Below are 17,930 nucleotides of genomic sequence, written 5' to 3'. Positions count from 1 at the left end.
TATCACAAGCCCAAACCCCAAATTCTTGCACTAAAAGTAAAATTCAGAGGAAGAAACAGACACACCATTAGTCAAAATAAAAAAAATTAACAATTTTGTATGAAAGGCATAACTAAAGAATCTGGGAAACTACTCCAAATCAAGATTCAACTGAAAATAGCTGAGTTTCGTAATCGAAGTATTTGAAATTTTTCAATGGAAAGCAAATATTCAAAATTTAGAGAACCGGTCCATGGAAGACATCCGCAAATTTGCCTTTGGACTTGTTACCCTAAGGAAAAACCATATCCTCAAAAATAAATAAATGCATAATAACAATGTATAAATCATAATCAAACAAAAAAAATTCCATGGAAAAACAAAGTAAATCCAGAATAAAAAAAATCAGCATTTATGCGTGGCTATATACATATCATCCGTGCCTACTTTAATTTCTCTCTTTTATTTTGAAGTCATTCACATCTGGCAAGCTAAGAGTCTGTTTGGCATAGCATTATTTGGCTCTGGCTTCTTTCTACAGCAAAGCAGAGCCGAACAAAGCCGGCCACCACCGTAGCACCAACGGAGTAAATTTAGCCGGTCAAAGTTTGAAACCGTTTGGGTTGACCATTTGCCGTGGACATCGTCCGTACGCTCGGCCTTGCATGCATGCAGCAGCTGCTGCAAACCTCCCTGGCCTCATGCTACAAGAGAACACCTCCAATGGAATTAATGGTCCAGCCCTCCATGAGACAAGGATTTCGCGTTTCCTGTATGCCATTGCCATCGCTCGCGCGGATCGTCAACATGGCTGCCACCCTTCGCGTCCTCATCGTCGTCCTCGCCGTCGTCTCGGTCTCCCTCCGGCGCGCCGCCGCCGCCACGGTCACCGTGGATGAGGCGTGCAAGCAGCACACCAAGTACCCGGAGCTGTGCGTGAAGTCCCTGTCGTCTGCGAAGCCGGAGGCGAAGGCGGCGGCCGAGCAGGGCGGCCTGGCAGGGCTGGCGGAGCTGTCGCTGTCGCAGGCGGCGCAGGTGGGCGCGGAGACGGTGGCGTTCGTCAAGGGCCTGGAGAACACGCCGGGGGGCATGCCGCCGGTGTGCCTGAACGAGTGCGTGGCCAAGTTCCAGGGGGCGCTGGCCGATCTGCAGCGGTCCAAGGTGGCGGTGGAGGAGGCTAAGGACGTGGGCGCCGTGAACACGTGGCTCTCGGCGGCGAAGATCGACGGCGACACGTGCATGAACGACTGCCAGAAGGTGGAGGGCGGTGGCGAGATGCAGATCGTCGACAAGATCGGTGACCTCGGCAAGATGTGCTCCATCGCCATGTCCCTCACCGATGCTTCTCGTAATCGCCCCGCGGCAGCCTGAGAAGACGTATATATGCGTGCAGCGTGCTGCATCGGATCGGCGCACGTTTAACCTGTTATTATACCGTTGTTGCATTTCTTGTACAACATAGTACTCTTTCCCCTATATCATTGAAACAAATGTCATTGTAACGGATTGGAGTGGCTAGCATCGAATGTATGCATTAATATGTATAGCAAGGTTACACTCCCTCAGTCTAGAGTGACAATATGTTGTTAAGGAATAAGGATGGAGGGGGATTTTTCTATTTTGTCAGAGCAAAATTCCACTGTGGCTATACAAATATAATGTTCACATATAAAGGACAACTTTGTTTGGTAGAGCTCCTAGAGCAACTTCCAGGTTAAATCTAGGAGGAAGTGATTCTATATTGATTCTGTCAAGTGATTCCCATAAATAAACTAAATTGTGAGAGCTGAAAAAAGTAGTTTCTCTTTATTTACTTCACGGACAGAGTCATTATATGTATAGAGTTTAGCCTATTAAACCACTTCTCTCGTAGAATCAGTTTCCACAAATAATTAATTTGGAGTAGGGGAGCTCTACCAAAAAGGCATGTATGGTTGCTTGCATGAGGGCCCACCACCATATGGGTGCTCCCAAGTCGAGGTTCTTCATCCGGTTCGTTTGGCTTATAAGCCATACTTTTTCAGTCAACGAACAATATTTTTGTCTCACAACAAATCAGCTAACAGTACTTTCAGCCATGACTTATCAGCCAAGCGAACAGTGCATTTGTTGAAATGAAACTTAGACTGACAGAATCTTAACTTAGCCTAAATATGATCACTAACTCAAATTTATGCGAAATGTATCTTAGTGACTAACCAGAGCATGTGGACGCCATCTGTATCGTTGGAGATGCGATGGAGGTCGTAGATGTAGCAGATGATTTGAGTTCACCGCCTGAGGACTTGAACGCCCTCTGTCGGTGAAGAACGTGAGGAGCCGGGTAGCGGCTGCCTTCTGGACCGAGATGGACCTGAACGGGATAGATGTGGGTGACGGCCTTCCTAAACCCTCTAGCGCCTATATGAAGTTGGCTGTCGTTCGTCGGGTATATGTTATCAGGCCTTTTGTCGAGTCTTTGCCTGTGCGGTCATCCATGCTGTAAAGCGTTGTACAGGCACCTTGTTCGCTTGATCGTTTCTGTGGCTTATAAGCCGGCTGATGTTGTTTTGTTGTAAGAGAAAAACACTGTATCATGGCTGATAAGCATGGCTGATACAATCAAGCGAACATGGTGTTGGTTTTGAGATCTGAAACTATTCACAGCGTGGGTCCAATTTAAATGAAAATCGGTTTCTGGATATTTATGTAATGCAGAGTGCTTGTAACATGTTGAAAAACCCAGATATTATCAAATATAATTCTTGTTTTCCTCCAAGAAAAAGAGTACTAGCAAAATTACACTGTCGGTCTCACACACGCCGCCCGCCCGTGCATGGAGGCAAGGCAACCGATGGAGCCGGCCGATGCCGATGCATTTTCAGATGCAGTTAGCTCGCAAAACGCTCCCGGCCGCAGGTGCGTAGGAGACGGTGGCGCGGCCTCCTCGGCGACTCCATCCATGGAACCACCGCGCATATATACGTGTGCCCGCATGCCAGCCGTGCATTCTAGCTACTAGCTATTTCTTCTCGCCGCCCACCGGCCCGGTCGCCCCGAGAAGCAAGCGTCTCCGATCCGATCCATCGAGCGAGCATATACACGGCGATGGAGGCGAGGTCGGCCATGAGCTGGTACTGCGGCTCCCTCCTGGCCGTGGTCATCGCGCTGTTCCTCTCCGTGTCCCTCGGCGTGCGCGCCGCCGGCGTCGGCGTCAGTGGCGGCGTGGACCTCAAGGCGTCGTGCGCGGCGACGCCGCACCCGGACGTGTGCCTGCGCGCGCTCCAGGCCGACCACAGCATCAAGGCCTCGGCGGCCAGCCCACTGGACCTGGCGGCGGCGGCGCTCCGCGCGGCGTCGACCGCTGGCGGCGCGGTGGGCGACTACGCGCGGCACGAGTTGGACGTGGTCAAGGACAACCTCATGTGGCAGTGCCTGAACGAGTGCGCCGAGGACATCGAGGAGGCGCTGGACCACCTGGACGACACCGAGGGCGGCCTCGACGACGGCAAGATCCGCGACGTGAAGCAGTTCCTGGACACGGCGGAGGAGGACACGTGGTCCTGCGACGAGTCCTGCAAGCACGCCCCAAACACGCCCATCAAGGCCGCCCTGGTAGCCAAGAACAGGGACTTCGAGGCGGTCATGCGCGTCGCGAATGCGCTCATCAAGCGCGCCACCGGCGGCGGCGACGCGCCGGCGCCCGCGCCGCCCGCGCTAAGATTCATCAATTGATTTTTATTATAGTGATTATTAATCCCGTTGATTAATCCGCGCGCGCCATACACATCGATACCGTATTTGTAGTAGTATGTATATCCTTGCTGGTACCTTTCTTTATACTTAGCGTGCCCGTGCTAACGCCACGACAACATTCGGGGTGCAATTTAAAACCACCAAAAGATATCACAAACTGGTACTCTCTAGTTACGTTCCAATGTTTTCCTGTCTAAATAATTACATTGCAACTCCAATAATTACCATACAACCACATATATAATTGAAAATATATATACTAACCTCTAAAATTATTTTTGACTAAATTGATCTGTAGTTTCTTGAAAGACTAAAATGGCAACCACCATATACCCCTATAGCCGTCATCACCTCATGGAGCCTCCATTTTGCATGTGCTGAGGTGAACTGCAACGTGCAGTCGACCACTCAGGGTCAATGCTCATTTGAAACCGGCTAAACCATACTCACAACCTGATCAACATTTGTAACTGTACAATGTTTTATACAAAATACTCACAACCACTCTGGATCACTTATGTATGTACACAGCTAAGATGTTTGTCATGTACATGTACAACCCATAACTCATGTCTTGCTTGCACAACGATAAAGTTCTTTTGAATAATGTTTTATATATAGGAAGTCATGGAACGAAACAACCACCATGCCCGGTGACCTTAAAAAAAAACAACCATCACGAGCACTTTGATCTTCTTGTTGCGCTTTGATCTTTGATCTTCCTTCTCCTCTTATCTAGTAACTTCCGTGCTTGTTGGACTGAAAAGACATAGAAATAAAGCTACTTACATTAGTGCAAACCCTAGAAAATAGAAAAATAGTCCAGCCATACACAAGCACAGTTAAAAAGAAATCACTCCATAATTTAGGATAAAAAAGCACATCAATCCATGATGGCAACAAATGACATGGATGACAACATGTCAGTTAGAAAGAGAGATATGGCTCATTCAAAGCTGCTGTGCTACACCTACAATTTCAAGCCATGATGGCAATGCAATATACATGTTTCCTCTAGGCTATTCTTGCCCAAAGCTCTTGTTATATATCGAACTTTTCCATTTTTATTGCTCTATTATCTTTTTTTTTTCTCAAGCGAATTGAGAAGCTCAATTTCATGGACTCAAAAACTAATTGAGAATTTTTTTTCACTCAGAGCATCCACTCATAATATAGGCTATACCTACAGATATAATAAACTGTGTCAAAAGTACCAACAGTACCGCTTGAATCATGGACAGTTGGGGTCAAAGAAGGCCGTGCCAATTAAAAGAAGCAATTTTCAGCCACAATTAATATAGTTATGGTAAACACAATCACTTAGAAGGGCAGGCTTGGTGCAGTGGTGAGAGCCGTCTCACTAAGTCACCACATTGTGGGTTCGAAGCAGCTTCTCCGCAGATTTTATGGGGGAAGGCTTGCCTCGATTTTTTCTTTCCCTAGACTCCACTCATGTGGGGCCGCACTCTTGTAGGAGCCTCCGACACTGGGTTTGCCCTTTTTTTATGTTAAAACACAATAACTAATAATCATTTTAACAAGACAAAAAACCACCACTGCAAATATTTCTGACTCAAATTGATGTTATGTTTCTAGGTCTATGTAACACTAAGTTCCTAGTTAAGAACCAGCTAGACAATTACTAAAGTTTTGACAACTGCATATACATTTTTTTTGTCTAATCCCTTGCTTGAATGCAAGTATGTACAAGGAACTGCACAGCAAAAAGGCCTTTCACCACAGCAACGCATTTGCATTTGTTACCGGTAATCTTCTCCCAGCACAACCACTTGAGTGAGGAAATACAATGTACTATAAATCCTCCATACTCATCTTGAATTGTCAATACATTTCTTGACGAACAGTACAAATAATCTCATTTTACTACAAGATTAGAAGGTACCAGCACGAAGAACCTCCCATCTGAACCCCACTATCATCTGGACTATTACAAAACAAGATAGAATTTATAAAAAAAATAAAATGAACAATCAGATTCATTAAGATTCACGTCTTATTTGGTATATATCAATCAATGCAAAAGACAGTCTTAAACGTACTTACGGAGCAAAACACTTGCTCGCCGTCCCGGAAAAGGTAACCCAAGTCATCTTTGTTTACCCAATCTGTACCCCTCTATAACACGCCAACATTTTCTTGAACGCCATGATCTTGCAGTCCATGAGCAGGTTGTGCGGTCCATGACCATCTCTACCCCTCTATAATACAGGCACATGATAATCTATTTGATAAAAAAATGTTCAATCTATTGGGAGTTTTTCCTTGCCATAGCAAGAGATACATGCATCAGTTTACATTACCTGATGATCATCCTTGCACAAGAAGGTTCCAGGTTCCAGCAGTGAACCAAGGTGGAGTGAATATACCAAGACTATTTGCTCGGGGCTTCACATGAAACAAAGAAAGAAAACCATTTTATTGACACGATTTATTGTGAATTTCTGGACTGAAAATTAGAAATACCACCAGTGAGAATAGTGGGTTTTAAAATTTGATAGGAATCAAAGAAAATTTCAGTAGTACCACCTAATTAACTGGCGGTGTATTAGTATAACTCAAATTGCATTGTGTCCACTAATTAGATGCAAGTCAATGGTTCAATGAGCTCGAGCAGGAAGCTGTGGTATGCTCACATCTTGTCCTTTACGAGGGTCACAACTCACAAATATATCTTTTTCTTAGAGAGGTTCTCAGAAGACTCGTCAAAACTAAAAAAAAATATGAGAAACTGGTGCCCGAATTAGTTGCCATCATCTCGCTGGCATTATTGATTGGGGAAAAGGACTATAATAAGCGTGTGTGTTTGGTTATATATGAATAATAATAAAATAGAGAAAATATATGCAGAGTAGAGCCATTGACTACTGACCCGGACCAATGGAAGAGACAAGTAGAGCCTACTGTTGCTCAAGACTCAGCCCCGTTTAGATCCAAAATTTTTTGGATTTTGACTACTGTAGCACTTCGTTTGTATTTGGCAATTAGTATCTAATTATGGACTAATTAGGTTCAAAAGTTTCGTCTCGCGATTTCTCACCCAATTGTGCAATTAGTTTTTTTTCGTCTACATTTAGTACTCCATGCATGTGCCACAAGATTCGATGTGACGGGTACTGCGCAAAATTTTTTGGAATCTAAACAGGCCCTCAAGTGGTGGGAGGAGGCCAAACGTTGGTTGGCCGGGCTCCACACCAGTTACCAATGCAATGCAATGCAACCGCCGGCGAGCACATGCATGCCCTTGCGCTGCAGAATGCAGAAGAGTCTCCCAACGCGTCCAACGACCTCGAACTGTCGTCGCCGCTGCCAAGTCGGTCAACGAACCAGCCGGGCCGGCGGGGCCAGGTCGTCGCGTGTCGCGAACGCCTTAGGATTGGACCGAGTCATGATCCACCATGCCAGTTGCTCCTATGTAAAGAGCACCCACTGGCCTCTCGGCTCGCTCATTCACGGCAAATTAAGCGAACGCCGAGGCAGACGCAACCGGCAGCAGCTTGCATTGGCACGGACGACCGATCGAGAGCCGAGGCGCACTGCTGTGCAACAAGTGAAGAAGGGAAGAAGCAAGCAAGAATGTATCCGGCCAAGCCCACCGCCGCCGCCGCTAGCGAGCCGGCGGCTGGGATGGCGCCGCCGGTGACCGGCATCCCCATCAGCAGCCCCATCCACGGCGCCGGCGCCGGCACGGTCGCGGCCAGCCAGTGGTCCTCCGGCCTCTGCGCCTGCTGCGACGACTGCGGCCTCTGTAAGCATCCCGTCCCATCCACCACGGCCCTAGCTAGCAAGCACCTAGCAGCTAGCTTCTCTCTCCTCTTCTCTTCTCTTCCTGCTTACCTAGCTAACCGTTGTCTGCATGCACGCAACGCAAACGAACAGGCTGCCTGACGTGCTGGTGCCCGTGCATCACGTTCGGGCGGATCGCGGAGATCGTGGACCGCGGCGCGACGTCGTGCGGCGCCGCGGGGGCCATCTACACGGTGCTGGCCTGCTTCACGGGCTGCCAGTGGATCTACTCCTGCACGTACCGCTCCAAGATGCGCGCGCAGCTCGGCCTCCCCGACGTCGGCTGCTGCGACTGCTGCGTCCACTTCTGGTGCGAGCCATGCGCGCTCTGCCAGCAGTACAGGGAGCTCAAGGCCCGCGGCTTCGACCCTGAGCTCGGCTGGGACATCAACGCACAGAAGGCGGCGGCCAACACCGCCGCCGGCATGTACCCGCCGGCGGCGCAGGGGATGGGCCGCTAAGCTAGCTAGCTAGCCAGCTGCCTCATCGCGCGACGATCCGCCCGGCCTGCCAGCCGCCGGCCGGCCCAGCTCCATCGGTAAACTCTGTCGTCAGTCAGATCAGATCATCGGTAGTAATGCCAGGACTGGTACACCAAGATTGTCTATGTGTTCCAAGAGTACGGACTGTACGTTTGAATCTTTCTTGTCCACTTAATATATCCGGGCGGAAATCTTTTTCCTTGAATCTGTTTTTTTTTTTTTGCTTTTCTTTTCTTTTCCTTTCTTCTTAGCACAAACGACCATGCATGGAAGTTAATAAACTAAATGTATGTATTGTTTACTAGCAAACATGCTCGTTGTCAACTTGCAACGTAACGTACGACTTGCTGTGTGACTTATGGCTCGAAAATTTATGCAATGACCGTGTCATCTTTGTTAGTTCTAATACGTCTTAAAATCAGACCGCGTACCATGGATAGGCTTGCGTTGTTTGAAACATGGTCTCGTGTTGGAATTGGTTTATACTGGCATTTGAATTGGAAACGTGTGGACCGCAAGAGCGTGAGACCGCAAGAGCGTGAGATGCGGATAGTGCATTGGGATGGGCTGACAGACGAAAATGAAGAGGAAGAGTATTCTCTCCTTTTAATATTACTAGCAAAAGTGCTCGTGTGTCGCAATGGAGTCGTTATCGTTTCTAACTTAATTTTGACCGGCTCACTGTCTGCACTCGTAGATGGTGGCCTTGAGCTCGTAGTGTAGTTGGCTTTCGAGGAGCCGGAGGCGCATCGAAGATGCAACCGAGGTAAATGGGACGCGGATCCCATTTGGTGGCTGCAAGTCCCCCCTCACTTATCAAGGCTAGGGCCAGGGGACTTGTCTGCTGCCATTCTTCGATCAAATAGTGCTAGAAGGAGATAGCTAAGGTGCCAATTTTTCGGAGATCAGACACAAAGACCGTGGGAGAGGAGGCCAATGGGTGCACATAGTCGTTAGGAATAGACCCGCAAAGCCCTCAATTAACGGTTTGTTTAGTCCACCAGATCGAACCGCTGGTATAGTATGGTTAATAGAGTCAAAATTTCATAGTTGACACAAAGGTGTGGTGGAAAAAGATTTCTTAACCCACATGTTGTGAGTTTGATTCCTCTCTGTACGCTTTTTTTCTTATGTTCTATTTCATCCAATTTATCTTTCATGTGCACCACCTCACTATTTTATTTCCACCAATTTATTCTTCGTGTGCACAATCTCCTCACTGTTCTATTTCCACCAATTTATTCTTCGTGTGCACAATCTCCTCACTATTCTATTTCCTCTAATTTATCCTTCATGTGCACAACCTCCTCACCATTCTATTTCCTCCAATTTATCGTTCATGTGCACAACCTACACGGGCCAGACTTGAATTATGAGCAGGGGCGTGTGAATCGCGGTCGTAGCGAGGTGTGCCGCCGGGAGTCCATGTGCGTGGGCAGCGCGAGCTGTGTGGGTGATGCCCTGCCCCGAAGTGTGGGCGGCATGAGTCGCGTTGGTGAAGCCCCGCCCAGACCTCCTGCTTCGTGCGTGCGCCCCAGTGTAGTCACGCTCACCGCCAGGAAGAAGTCGCGCACGGGCAGGGGGAAATGGCGGTGCAAGCGGGGAGAAGGCGAGCCCGTGGGGAAGAAACGAACGTAAATCATCCTTTTGGGGGCTTGGCCTAGAGCACCAGGAATGGGTGTCGGAGGGAGAATTTGGGTGCTCGAGTAGGGACCCTGCTGGAGCTGTGTTTTTAGCATGGAGACCCATATATAGCTATGCGGCTCAAGTAGGGACCCTGCTGGAGTTTCTTTGAGGGAGATGTAGAAGGATGGGCTAGACTCTCGAACTCTGCTGAGTGGGTGCGGAAGCGAGCCTGTAGCGAGTGACGACCAGGAGGTAAGCTAGTGGTTGGGCCGTTCTGACGAGGGGTGTGGACAATTCTGACAAGGGGGTGCAGAAGCGAGCATGTAGCGTGAGCCTCTAGCGAGTGACAACCAAGAACTGAGCAAGTGGTTGTGCCGTTGGGAACAAGGGTTGGACTGCGCTGGATAAAAATTATTAGGTGGAGAAAAATTTGATCTTTTTAATATTACAACAAATATGTCAGTGCGTTTGCTACGGATTTATGAAAAACAATGACGATAATAGTACATATCTATTTATGTTTTATTATTTTTATATAAAATTTAAAAGCTATATTTATCTATGATCACCGTGATATCCATAATATAAGCTAATGTTAGCAATATTATATATCGAATTAAAATACAACCTTAGTATATTTTTTTCTTCTGTTGTAAAGACAAAAATATTTACTCAGCATAGATATATATATCATAACTTCAATTTTTAATACTATCCAATTGTTTGATTAGTTAGAGCATTGATTGATCTATTTTTAATAAAAATAAGTTTTATTTTTAATCGTAACTACATCAACAAATTACCAATGGAAAGAGTAGGTTGCAGTTATTATTTGTTTCATATATTTATGAGAAATATAGAAGAAAAAATACAATCGCAAAAACAAAAACAAAAGATAGGACATGACAAAATGGAAAAAGGAAAAAAAGGGCACGTTATGAAACTGGACTCCGTGACAATCGCATAGAAAAAAAAAGAAATCTACAGAAAAAAAGAAGCCGGGCATGCTGTGCTAAAGGGAAAAAGTAACAATCGCATAGGAAAAAAGGAAATAGTCTTGGACTCCGTGACGGTGATGGACTCCAATTTTCAGACACGGACGAAAAAAAATCGAAAAAAAGGAACAGCGTAGGGGGGAAATATCGGAAGAAAAGGAATAGCATATAGGGAAAATAATAGGGATAAAAAAGTAATTGTCGGTGCAGAAAGTGACCAACTAGTGAATATTTGTAGTTTTGCTGTACGTTGTGATCGGAGGTGGCCTAGCACTCAATGACACAGGATTTATACTAGTTCGGGCAACGTGCCCTACGTCCAGTCGGGGTCGGTCGGTGACTTTATTCCTGAGCCCAGGTGCTCGAAGTCTGTAGTGGGGTTACAAACGAGAAGAAGAAAGAAGTGGTGTTCAAGAGGCCCGGTCGGGTCCGACCGGAAGGGCCGAGGGCGACCGGAACACCACAATGAGCTAGGAGTCCAAGCGTGTGCTTGAGGGGTTGTGAGTTATCGATCTAGTGAGTCTGAACTTGAAGAAGTCGACCTCTCTAGTTGGAGGGAGCGCATCCCCTTTTATAGATAAAGTGGATGGCTTTACAGGCGAGAGGGAGAGAGTACGGACATTTCTAAGCCTTGTTGCCCACGCTGATGAAGATTGGATCATGGTTGGCGCCCCTCAACACTGTCGATGTCGCTGTAGAATGTCAGATGCGCACGGGAGGTCGAGCTATCTTCTTAAGGAAGGATGGACGCCGGTACCTGCAAATACTTTTTGATGCCTAGTGGCATGTGAGGAGCCGTGCTATGTTCACCCGGTATGGCAAATCCTGGAGCCCATACTGCGATCGATGTCCAGAGACACGCGGGGGGCTTACCGTATGGGAGTTTTAGCGGCTCCTATAATACTTTGTGTCAGGGTGGCTGCAGAGCACTGTTTCGTGCAGGGTATGGTCCCTGGTACAGTGGTTTTGACTTGTGAGCCATGCCTTGCCTTTCTCCGCACGTCCTATGGTTCCTTTCGAACGGGGTGCCCCCGGTCGGATGGCTCCAGTCGGCTCCGAGTGCGTCGGTCAGAGAAGAGTGGTGAGCAGGGTTTCCACGAGCCCCGGTCGTGGGGTCGGAGTTGCGGGGTCGGAGTCACGGGGTCGGGGTAGAAAGCAGTGTTTTGGGCCAGGCCTTCCGATTAGAGAGACCGCTCGGAGACGGCTGGTGCCTAAAGCGAGTGCTCCAGTCGGAGGGGTGGGCCAAAGAAGTTGACGAGCGGGTGCTTGTTCTTTTCGGGTAAACCTTCCGGTCGGCGATCGGACTGCCCTCCCGGCCCGTTGTGTTTTAGGTTCTTGGGCTGGCCCATGAACTACATGTTGTTTTCCTGGGATGAGCCCGGGCGTGGAAGTCGGTCCCCGAGGGACCTCAGGTTTATGAACCCAACAAGAGCCCTCGAGCCCCCGGGCGATTTGAGCCGAATCGTCCGGATGATTTTTTGTCTTGCCGGCGGGTGCGCGTAAGCGCACCCGCGGGTGTAGCCCCCGAGCCCCTGGGTGGTTCGGGCAGAACCATCTGGGGGTGTTGTCTTAGCGGGCGTGCGTGTTTTTAGTTTTTGGAACAGAATTTTGTTCAACCACGGCGTCGTTGTGCAGCCGAGGCGTTTTTAGGAGCGGGGATTGGATCGAGATAGAATTTACTGATCACGGCGTCGGTGTGCGCCGGGGATCAGGAGAGGATGCTTAGTTCTTCAGTTAGTTTTTATGTGAGTTCGGAGTTGTGTTCCCTGGCCAGGGTTTCTTGGAGTGCAGTCTGTAGTGAAGCCGTTATGCGAGTTCAGAGTCGTGGTCCCAGGCCGTTGCCGGATGTCGTAGATCCTGTCGATGCGAGTTTGGAGTCGTGGTCCCAGGGTTTTTGTCAGAAGTGAAGCTGTTATGCGAGTTCGGAATCGCGGTCCCAGGGCATAGCCGGATGCGAGTTCAGGGTCGCGGTCCCAGGGTTTTTGTCGGATGTGAAGCTGCTACGCGAGTTCGGAGTCGCGGTCCTAGGCCGTAGCCGGATGTCATAGATCCTGTCGACGCGAGTTCAGAGTCGCGGTCCCAAGGTTTTTGGCATTTGAGCCCCCGAGCCTTGCCGGGCCTTCGTGGGGGTTGATGTGAGTTGTTTTGCGCTACCCCATCCGGTTCCTCACAACCGAAGGGGATGAGTTTTGTCACTTGTCCCGATCGCTCGGGCTCGAAGACTAGCTCGGTGAGCTCGCTAACGGGTGTGATCGAGCGGAATCCGGGTCCATCGTTCATGATGGGGTAGGCATAGCCCTCTTGTGGCATTACACTACTCCTTTACCTGCAACCCAGCAGATGCCTAGGTCGTTCCGGAGACCGACCCAGGTGGCCTAATGGCATCCCCTCGATGGAGATTCTGTGGGCTTGGCGAGAGGTTCAGGATCGAACGGGATGGTTGAGATGACCCAGTTTGCCAGACCGAGCGAAGGCCGCACGGTGCCCATCTATGGTTTTCTCCCCTGACTCTATTGTTTGCTCATGTCGAATGAGGCAACCGCCGCTTCGTGGCACAACACGGAGCGTTCTGGTGCATTTCGTTGCACGTGCGATGCTTAGTTCCTGAGCCCTCGGGTGGTTCATGCCCTAACTGTCCGGGGGGTTTAGGCGTATGAGATGAATGCACGTATGGATGTATGAATGATTGTAATGAAATAGAGGGGGGTTGATAGTACTTACCTTGACGATTGGAGTGACGGGGTTCGGAGAGCCTCAGTCGGAAAAAATCCGACTGGGACCTTGACGACCGGAGTGACGGGGTTCGGAGAGCTTCAGTCGAAAATGTCCGACCAGGACCCACGCTCGTCGTCCGCGACAGAGTCGGCGTGGCCTACATGAGGCGCCCCTTCGCTTCCTTACCTATCATCCAGTGTCTGCCCTTACCTGTCATTCAGGTTCCTTTAGGTCTGGCCTAGGGAAGTGGGGAGCCACCCGCGTGCGGTGGTGCTTCGGTTCCTGTGCCTGTCATGTGGTAGTGGTTGATCATGCGGTAGTGGTGGGCCACGACCAGGCCACGTCCCGTCCGATCAGGAGCCGTTCCATCGAGCGGGGCACGTCTCATCGGTTCAGGGCACGTCTTATCTGCATTAAATAGAAGAAAGAGAAAATCTCGCCCCATCGTTCTGGCTTCCCGATCGACGCATCCCTCCGTAACCGCTGCTCCCTTTTCCTTAAGTAGGAGAGGGGAGAGGGTTTTTGTTCCACTCTTTTGCCTGTTCTTCGTCTGCCGCCGCCTTCTCTCCTCCTCTTTGCCGTGAGCGTTCCTGAGAGTCGCGGAGGTTTCTAGGAAAGAAGGGGAGAGAGCGAGGGAGAAGAGAGGAACTCATTGACATGTCGGACTGGAGGTCATCCATCGTGAGGGCGTCGGTGCTGGAGGCGTTCATCGCAAAGGGATTACTGCCGCCGCAGGAGGTGGCGCACTGGAGGGTCCCCAGGAAGGAGGAGGAGTTCCCGCAACCTTGTCCTGATGAGGTGGTTTCTTTCCTTACCTTCCATGAGCATGGATTAGGATACCCCGCACACTGGTTCCTGCGCGGGCTCCTCAACGAGTGGTGTCTAGAACTGCAGCACCTCAATCCGACGGGGGTGCTACACATTGCTGGTTTTGTGACTGTCTGCGAGGCTTTCCTAGGGACGGAGCCGCACGTGGATCTCTTCCGGCTCTTCTTCTCTAGGAGAGCTATGGCGGACTCGAGTTTGGCCGAGATCGCACCGGTCGGAGGCTTCGCCCTGCAGAGGAAGCCACATGTGGGAGGCTCGTATCCCACGTGTTCCTCGTGTGACTCCAACCGGGGATGGCATGGGAAGTGGTTCTACATCAGGAATCCAGCGGGGGCGCCGTTTCCAACATTTACCGGCGGGAGGCCGGTGAAGCAGAAGAGTTGGTCATGGGGCTGTGCCCACACGGAGAAGCACAAGGTGGAGGCCATTGAGGAGGAGCTCCGGAAGCTCATAAGGGGTGGCCTCGACGGGGTGCGGGTGTTCCACACCCTTTACCGCCACCGAGTCGCGCCGTTGGCGGAGAGGACGCACCCGATGTGGATGCACGGTGTCCGGTCGGACCTAGACCACGCGTCGTCGGAGGAGCTGTCGGACGATGAGATCTAGAGTCGTGTCGGCCGAGTGCTGCAGCTGAGGCCCAGAGAGACGGTGGTGGGAAAACCCATACCGTTTAATGCCTCGATCGTGCCCACGCTGGTATGCTCCCTTATTTTGTTCGTGCTTTTTTCTCTGCCCCCTTCTTTTTTGATTTCAGTTCATTTGTTCCATAGGGGCTTAGGAGGTACAAGTCCCGGTCGCACCTTCCCAAGGGACCGGCAGGCCGAGCCTGGCAGGTCGCCCAGAAGGAGGCGGCAGACGCCCGGAAGAAGAAGAAAACCAGGGACGTTCGACGAAAGAAAGAGAAGAAGATGGAGGTCGCCCAGCGCGTGAGGGCCGGGGAACGTAGGAGCGATGTCGAGTCGAAACTCACGTCGAATGATCCTACGAAATTTGGACGACATGGTCTTCTCCGACGAGGAGGAGAGTTGGGAGGTCATTGCGACCTCGGCGGTATGTCGCGACCCTACGGCGACGTCCACTGGTGTGGAGCAGGAGGCCACGCGACGTGCGGAGGTTCCTACATTGAGGAAGCGTGCTGCGAGTGCGGATGTCGTCGGCGAACGGGCGGCGAAGCGGACGTGGTCACCGCGCCCCTTGGCGGCGTTGCTAGCTCTGTCGTCGCCTGTGGCGGACGTGGCTAGACGAGCCGGGCGGTCCGAGGAGCGGACCGGCGCCTGTGCGGCGACGGGGCCAGTGCCAACGCCGGACTTGTGGCCGGAGGAGGCCCCACCTGCCGTGGGTGCGGTCGAGCAGTTTGGGCGCTCTAAGAGGTAGACTGGTGCCTGGTCAACGCGCGACTCGTAGTCGGGGGACGCCCCGCCCGCTGCTCCGGTCGGGGAGCCCCAAGCCGGAGGTCGTAGCGACCCGCAGGCTGGGCAGGAGCCGGTTGGGATGACTCTGACCCCGTCTGAAGTGAGGGGGTGCGGGTCGCAGTTCAGGAGCGGTCCTCGTCCTATGGGCCCATCGTCATCAGAGCCTGCCTTTAGAGTAGTGCCGCTCGCCACCCGGTATGTTTCCTTTTGTTGCCTCTTTGACTTTTGGTGGTTGAGTCTTTTTGGAGTGTGGCTTACCCGTGATTTTTGTCAGCGGCCGGGGGATGCCGGGGTTGAGCATCGCCCCGACCCCCATGCGGGAGCTTTGGAGACCCACTCTATAGCGTGTTGCGGTGAGCGAAGGGGGCAGTAGGGTGGCGGCAGTGAAGCCTTCCCTCCTGGGGGTGGTGCCCCCTGGGGCGGCTGCTGTTAACGTGACAGCGGCGGCGACATTGTTGGTGGCGATCCCAGTGCCGATGGCGGAGGTGGCATCGGTGGTAACTCTTGTGGCCCCTCCTCCGCCGGTCATGGTGGAGGAGACCAGGGGGGGTGAGCTTCCCACCTTGTCGGGTGGAGGGCTGCACGACCCATCCTTGCCGTCGGAGCCGAAGGCACCGGAGGAAAGCGTGGCTGGGATGGAGTTGGGACGCCCGGCGGCGTCTCATGCGAACGTGGTGGTGAAGATTGTGGTAGAACCACCTAATTTAATGTCTCACAGGAGTGCTTGTCTTCCATTAGACACTAAGCACTCGAGGGAGAACACTAAATTACTCGGTTCCGTCGGGCACACCCCAGGGGAGAACCCGAAAATCCACATTTTTGCCATCAGGATCACAAATGAGAGAATAAAACTTACATCATCATTAACCATTTCTTACATCACTTTTAATACAACATCAGAGTATAATATTATTTATTATAACAACGGAATGTAATCATATTATCAGAGTTATGAGCAATTTAATTGAACAACGGAATATAAACATGTGATCAGAATTACAGCGAAAATAAATATCTAATCATGACATGATGAAGTATTGTTATATAAACTACGACAACAGATTATGAAACTTTCCTTATAAAAACATTTGGTGAGAGCTATAAATAACAACTACGATCGCAGCGTAAAGGAATCATCGCTGAGCTCACCAGGAGGAATCCACACACAAGAGTCAGTTTTAGCATCCACCTGTCACCTACAACAGGGGGAAATAAAACCCTGAGTACTCAATTGTACTCAGCAAGACTTACCCGATAGGAGAAAAGAAAAGACTCCAAGGATATGCAAGGCTATCTGGCTTGTGGGTTTATTGCATTAGCAGGAAGCATTACTAAGCGTGCGTCCTTATATTCAATTTTTATTAATAGCCGCATTGGTTCATTAACTAACCATTCTATGTAAGCACCTGTGCTACTTTCAAGCAGGTGGTAAGCAAACATATTTCCTTTTTCCATCTTGCATCTTTCAGTTCTTACTACGATGCTAAATCGTAGACAAGCCATACCGGATTTCCCAGCAATTCGCGAATCAATGCCCCCAGCTGGGTACCCCGAAAACACACGCCCCGCTTGTACCCCAGGCACAAGCAAGACTAACCCATCACTCTCCTGTCCCGGGTGTCCAGGTCCTCGTCCAAACTGGGACTCCAAGCCCCCGCCCCTGAGTCCCGGACTCAGTGCGGTGCAAGGACCTCCTCCACCAAAATAAAACCCTAACAGTCGGTCCGAAAAGAGCTAGATCCGCGACAAGAGAGCAATAAGTCTTCCAAGCGTCCATACACAAGTATGTGCTCGGGATAATAAGTATGTGACCTGCCTAGAGCCTTATGCAACGATCGGTCCTTAACCGACCAGACAGGGAAAGCAGTGTAACCAAGCCATGCTCCGCATCCGCGGCGATACAACCTCTTACACCCACCAATACCCAAACCATATCCCTACCCGGTCACTATTTTTCCTTTCCACCATTTATATTTTTCAAGTGATAATAATATAGTAACATATTTACTATATCTCGCGAGTGACAGGCAATCACTCGACTTCTACCGGTGTCCTGTAGCATAGCAATCTACACGATCATGTCATGCTAGTAAGACTCATTGGATAAAGATATATATGCAAGTGGGTTTCATTCAACTCCTTAAAACTTAATGCATAAATATAATTTAAACTATAGAAAAGTAGGGGTTATGCACCGGGGCTTGCCTTGGTAAAATATAACCAAAAGTTAGCATTCCATCTTCGTGATATGATCACCATAGCATCATCTTTCAGCTACTCCAGTTGATCCCACGATCCACCGTCGTTCCTATTATGATATGTATTGATGCAAATGCATAGATGTAAATAATGAA

At 50.0% G+C, this 17,930-nt stretch overlaps 3 protein-coding genes across 3 annotated transcripts; all 3 read left to right on the top strand.

Moving 5' to 3' along the window:
* Positions 1-641: 641 nt before the first annotated feature.
* LOC136481579 (uncharacterized) lies at positions 642-1,625 on the top strand. The gene has a single exon (XM_066478919.1). It carries the CDS (start codon positions 649-651, stop codon positions 1,348-1,350), a length of 702 nt encoding a protein of 233 aa, XP_066335016.1. The 5' UTR covers positions 642-648; the 3' UTR covers positions 1,351-1,625.
* Positions 1,626-2,957: 1,332 nt separating this feature from the next.
* On the top strand, positions 2,958-3,882 carry LOC136481571 (pectinesterase 1-like). The gene has a single exon (XM_066478910.1). It carries the CDS (start codon positions 3,067-3,069, stop codon positions 3,691-3,693), a length of 627 nt encoding a protein of 208 aa, XP_066335007.1. The 5' UTR covers positions 2,958-3,066; the 3' UTR covers positions 3,694-3,882.
* A 3,271-nt stretch (positions 3,883-7,153) lies between these two features.
* Positions 7,154-8,205, top strand: LOC136481563 (cell number regulator 7-like). Its single transcript, XM_066478902.1, has 2 exons — positions 7,154-7,480; positions 7,612-8,205. The coding sequence occupies exons 1-2, from the start codon at positions 7,309-7,311 to the stop codon at positions 7,977-7,979; spliced, it is 540 nt and encodes a 179-aa protein (XP_066334999.1). The 5' UTR covers positions 7,154-7,308; the 3' UTR covers positions 7,980-8,205.
* Positions 8,206-17,930: the final 9,725 nt, after the last annotated feature.

The sequence above is a fragment of the Miscanthus floridulus genome, chromosome 1 (assembly GCF_019320115.1).
Source record: "Miscanthus floridulus cultivar M001 chromosome 1, ASM1932011v1, whole genome shotgun sequence".
Taxonomy (NCBI): domain Eukaryota; kingdom Viridiplantae; phylum Streptophyta; class Magnoliopsida; order Poales; family Poaceae; genus Miscanthus; species Miscanthus floridulus.
Note: the sequence above shows the minus strand (reverse complement) of the source record. Positions and strands in the feature narration are given on the sequence as shown.

What these genes read in the sequence shown, in the direction of transcription:
- LOC136481579 (XM_066478919.1), top strand. Translation starts at nt 649, where the DNA reads ATGCAGCAGCTGCTGCAAACCTCCCTGGCCTCATGCTACAAGAGAACA.
- LOC136481571 (XM_066478910.1), top strand. Translation starts at nt 3,067, where the DNA reads ATGGAGGCGAGGTCGGCCATGAGCTGGTACTGCGGCTCCCTCCTGGCC.
- LOC136481563 (XM_066478902.1), top strand. Translation starts at nt 7,309, where the DNA reads ATGTATCCGGCCAAGCCCACCGCCGCCGCCGCTAGCGAGCCGGCGGCT. An exon ending in CTGCGACGACTGCGGCCTCT is followed by an intron (nt 7,481 to 7,611) that starts GTAAGCATCCCG and finishes GCAAACGAACAG; the next exon opens with GCTGCCTGACGTGCTGGTGC.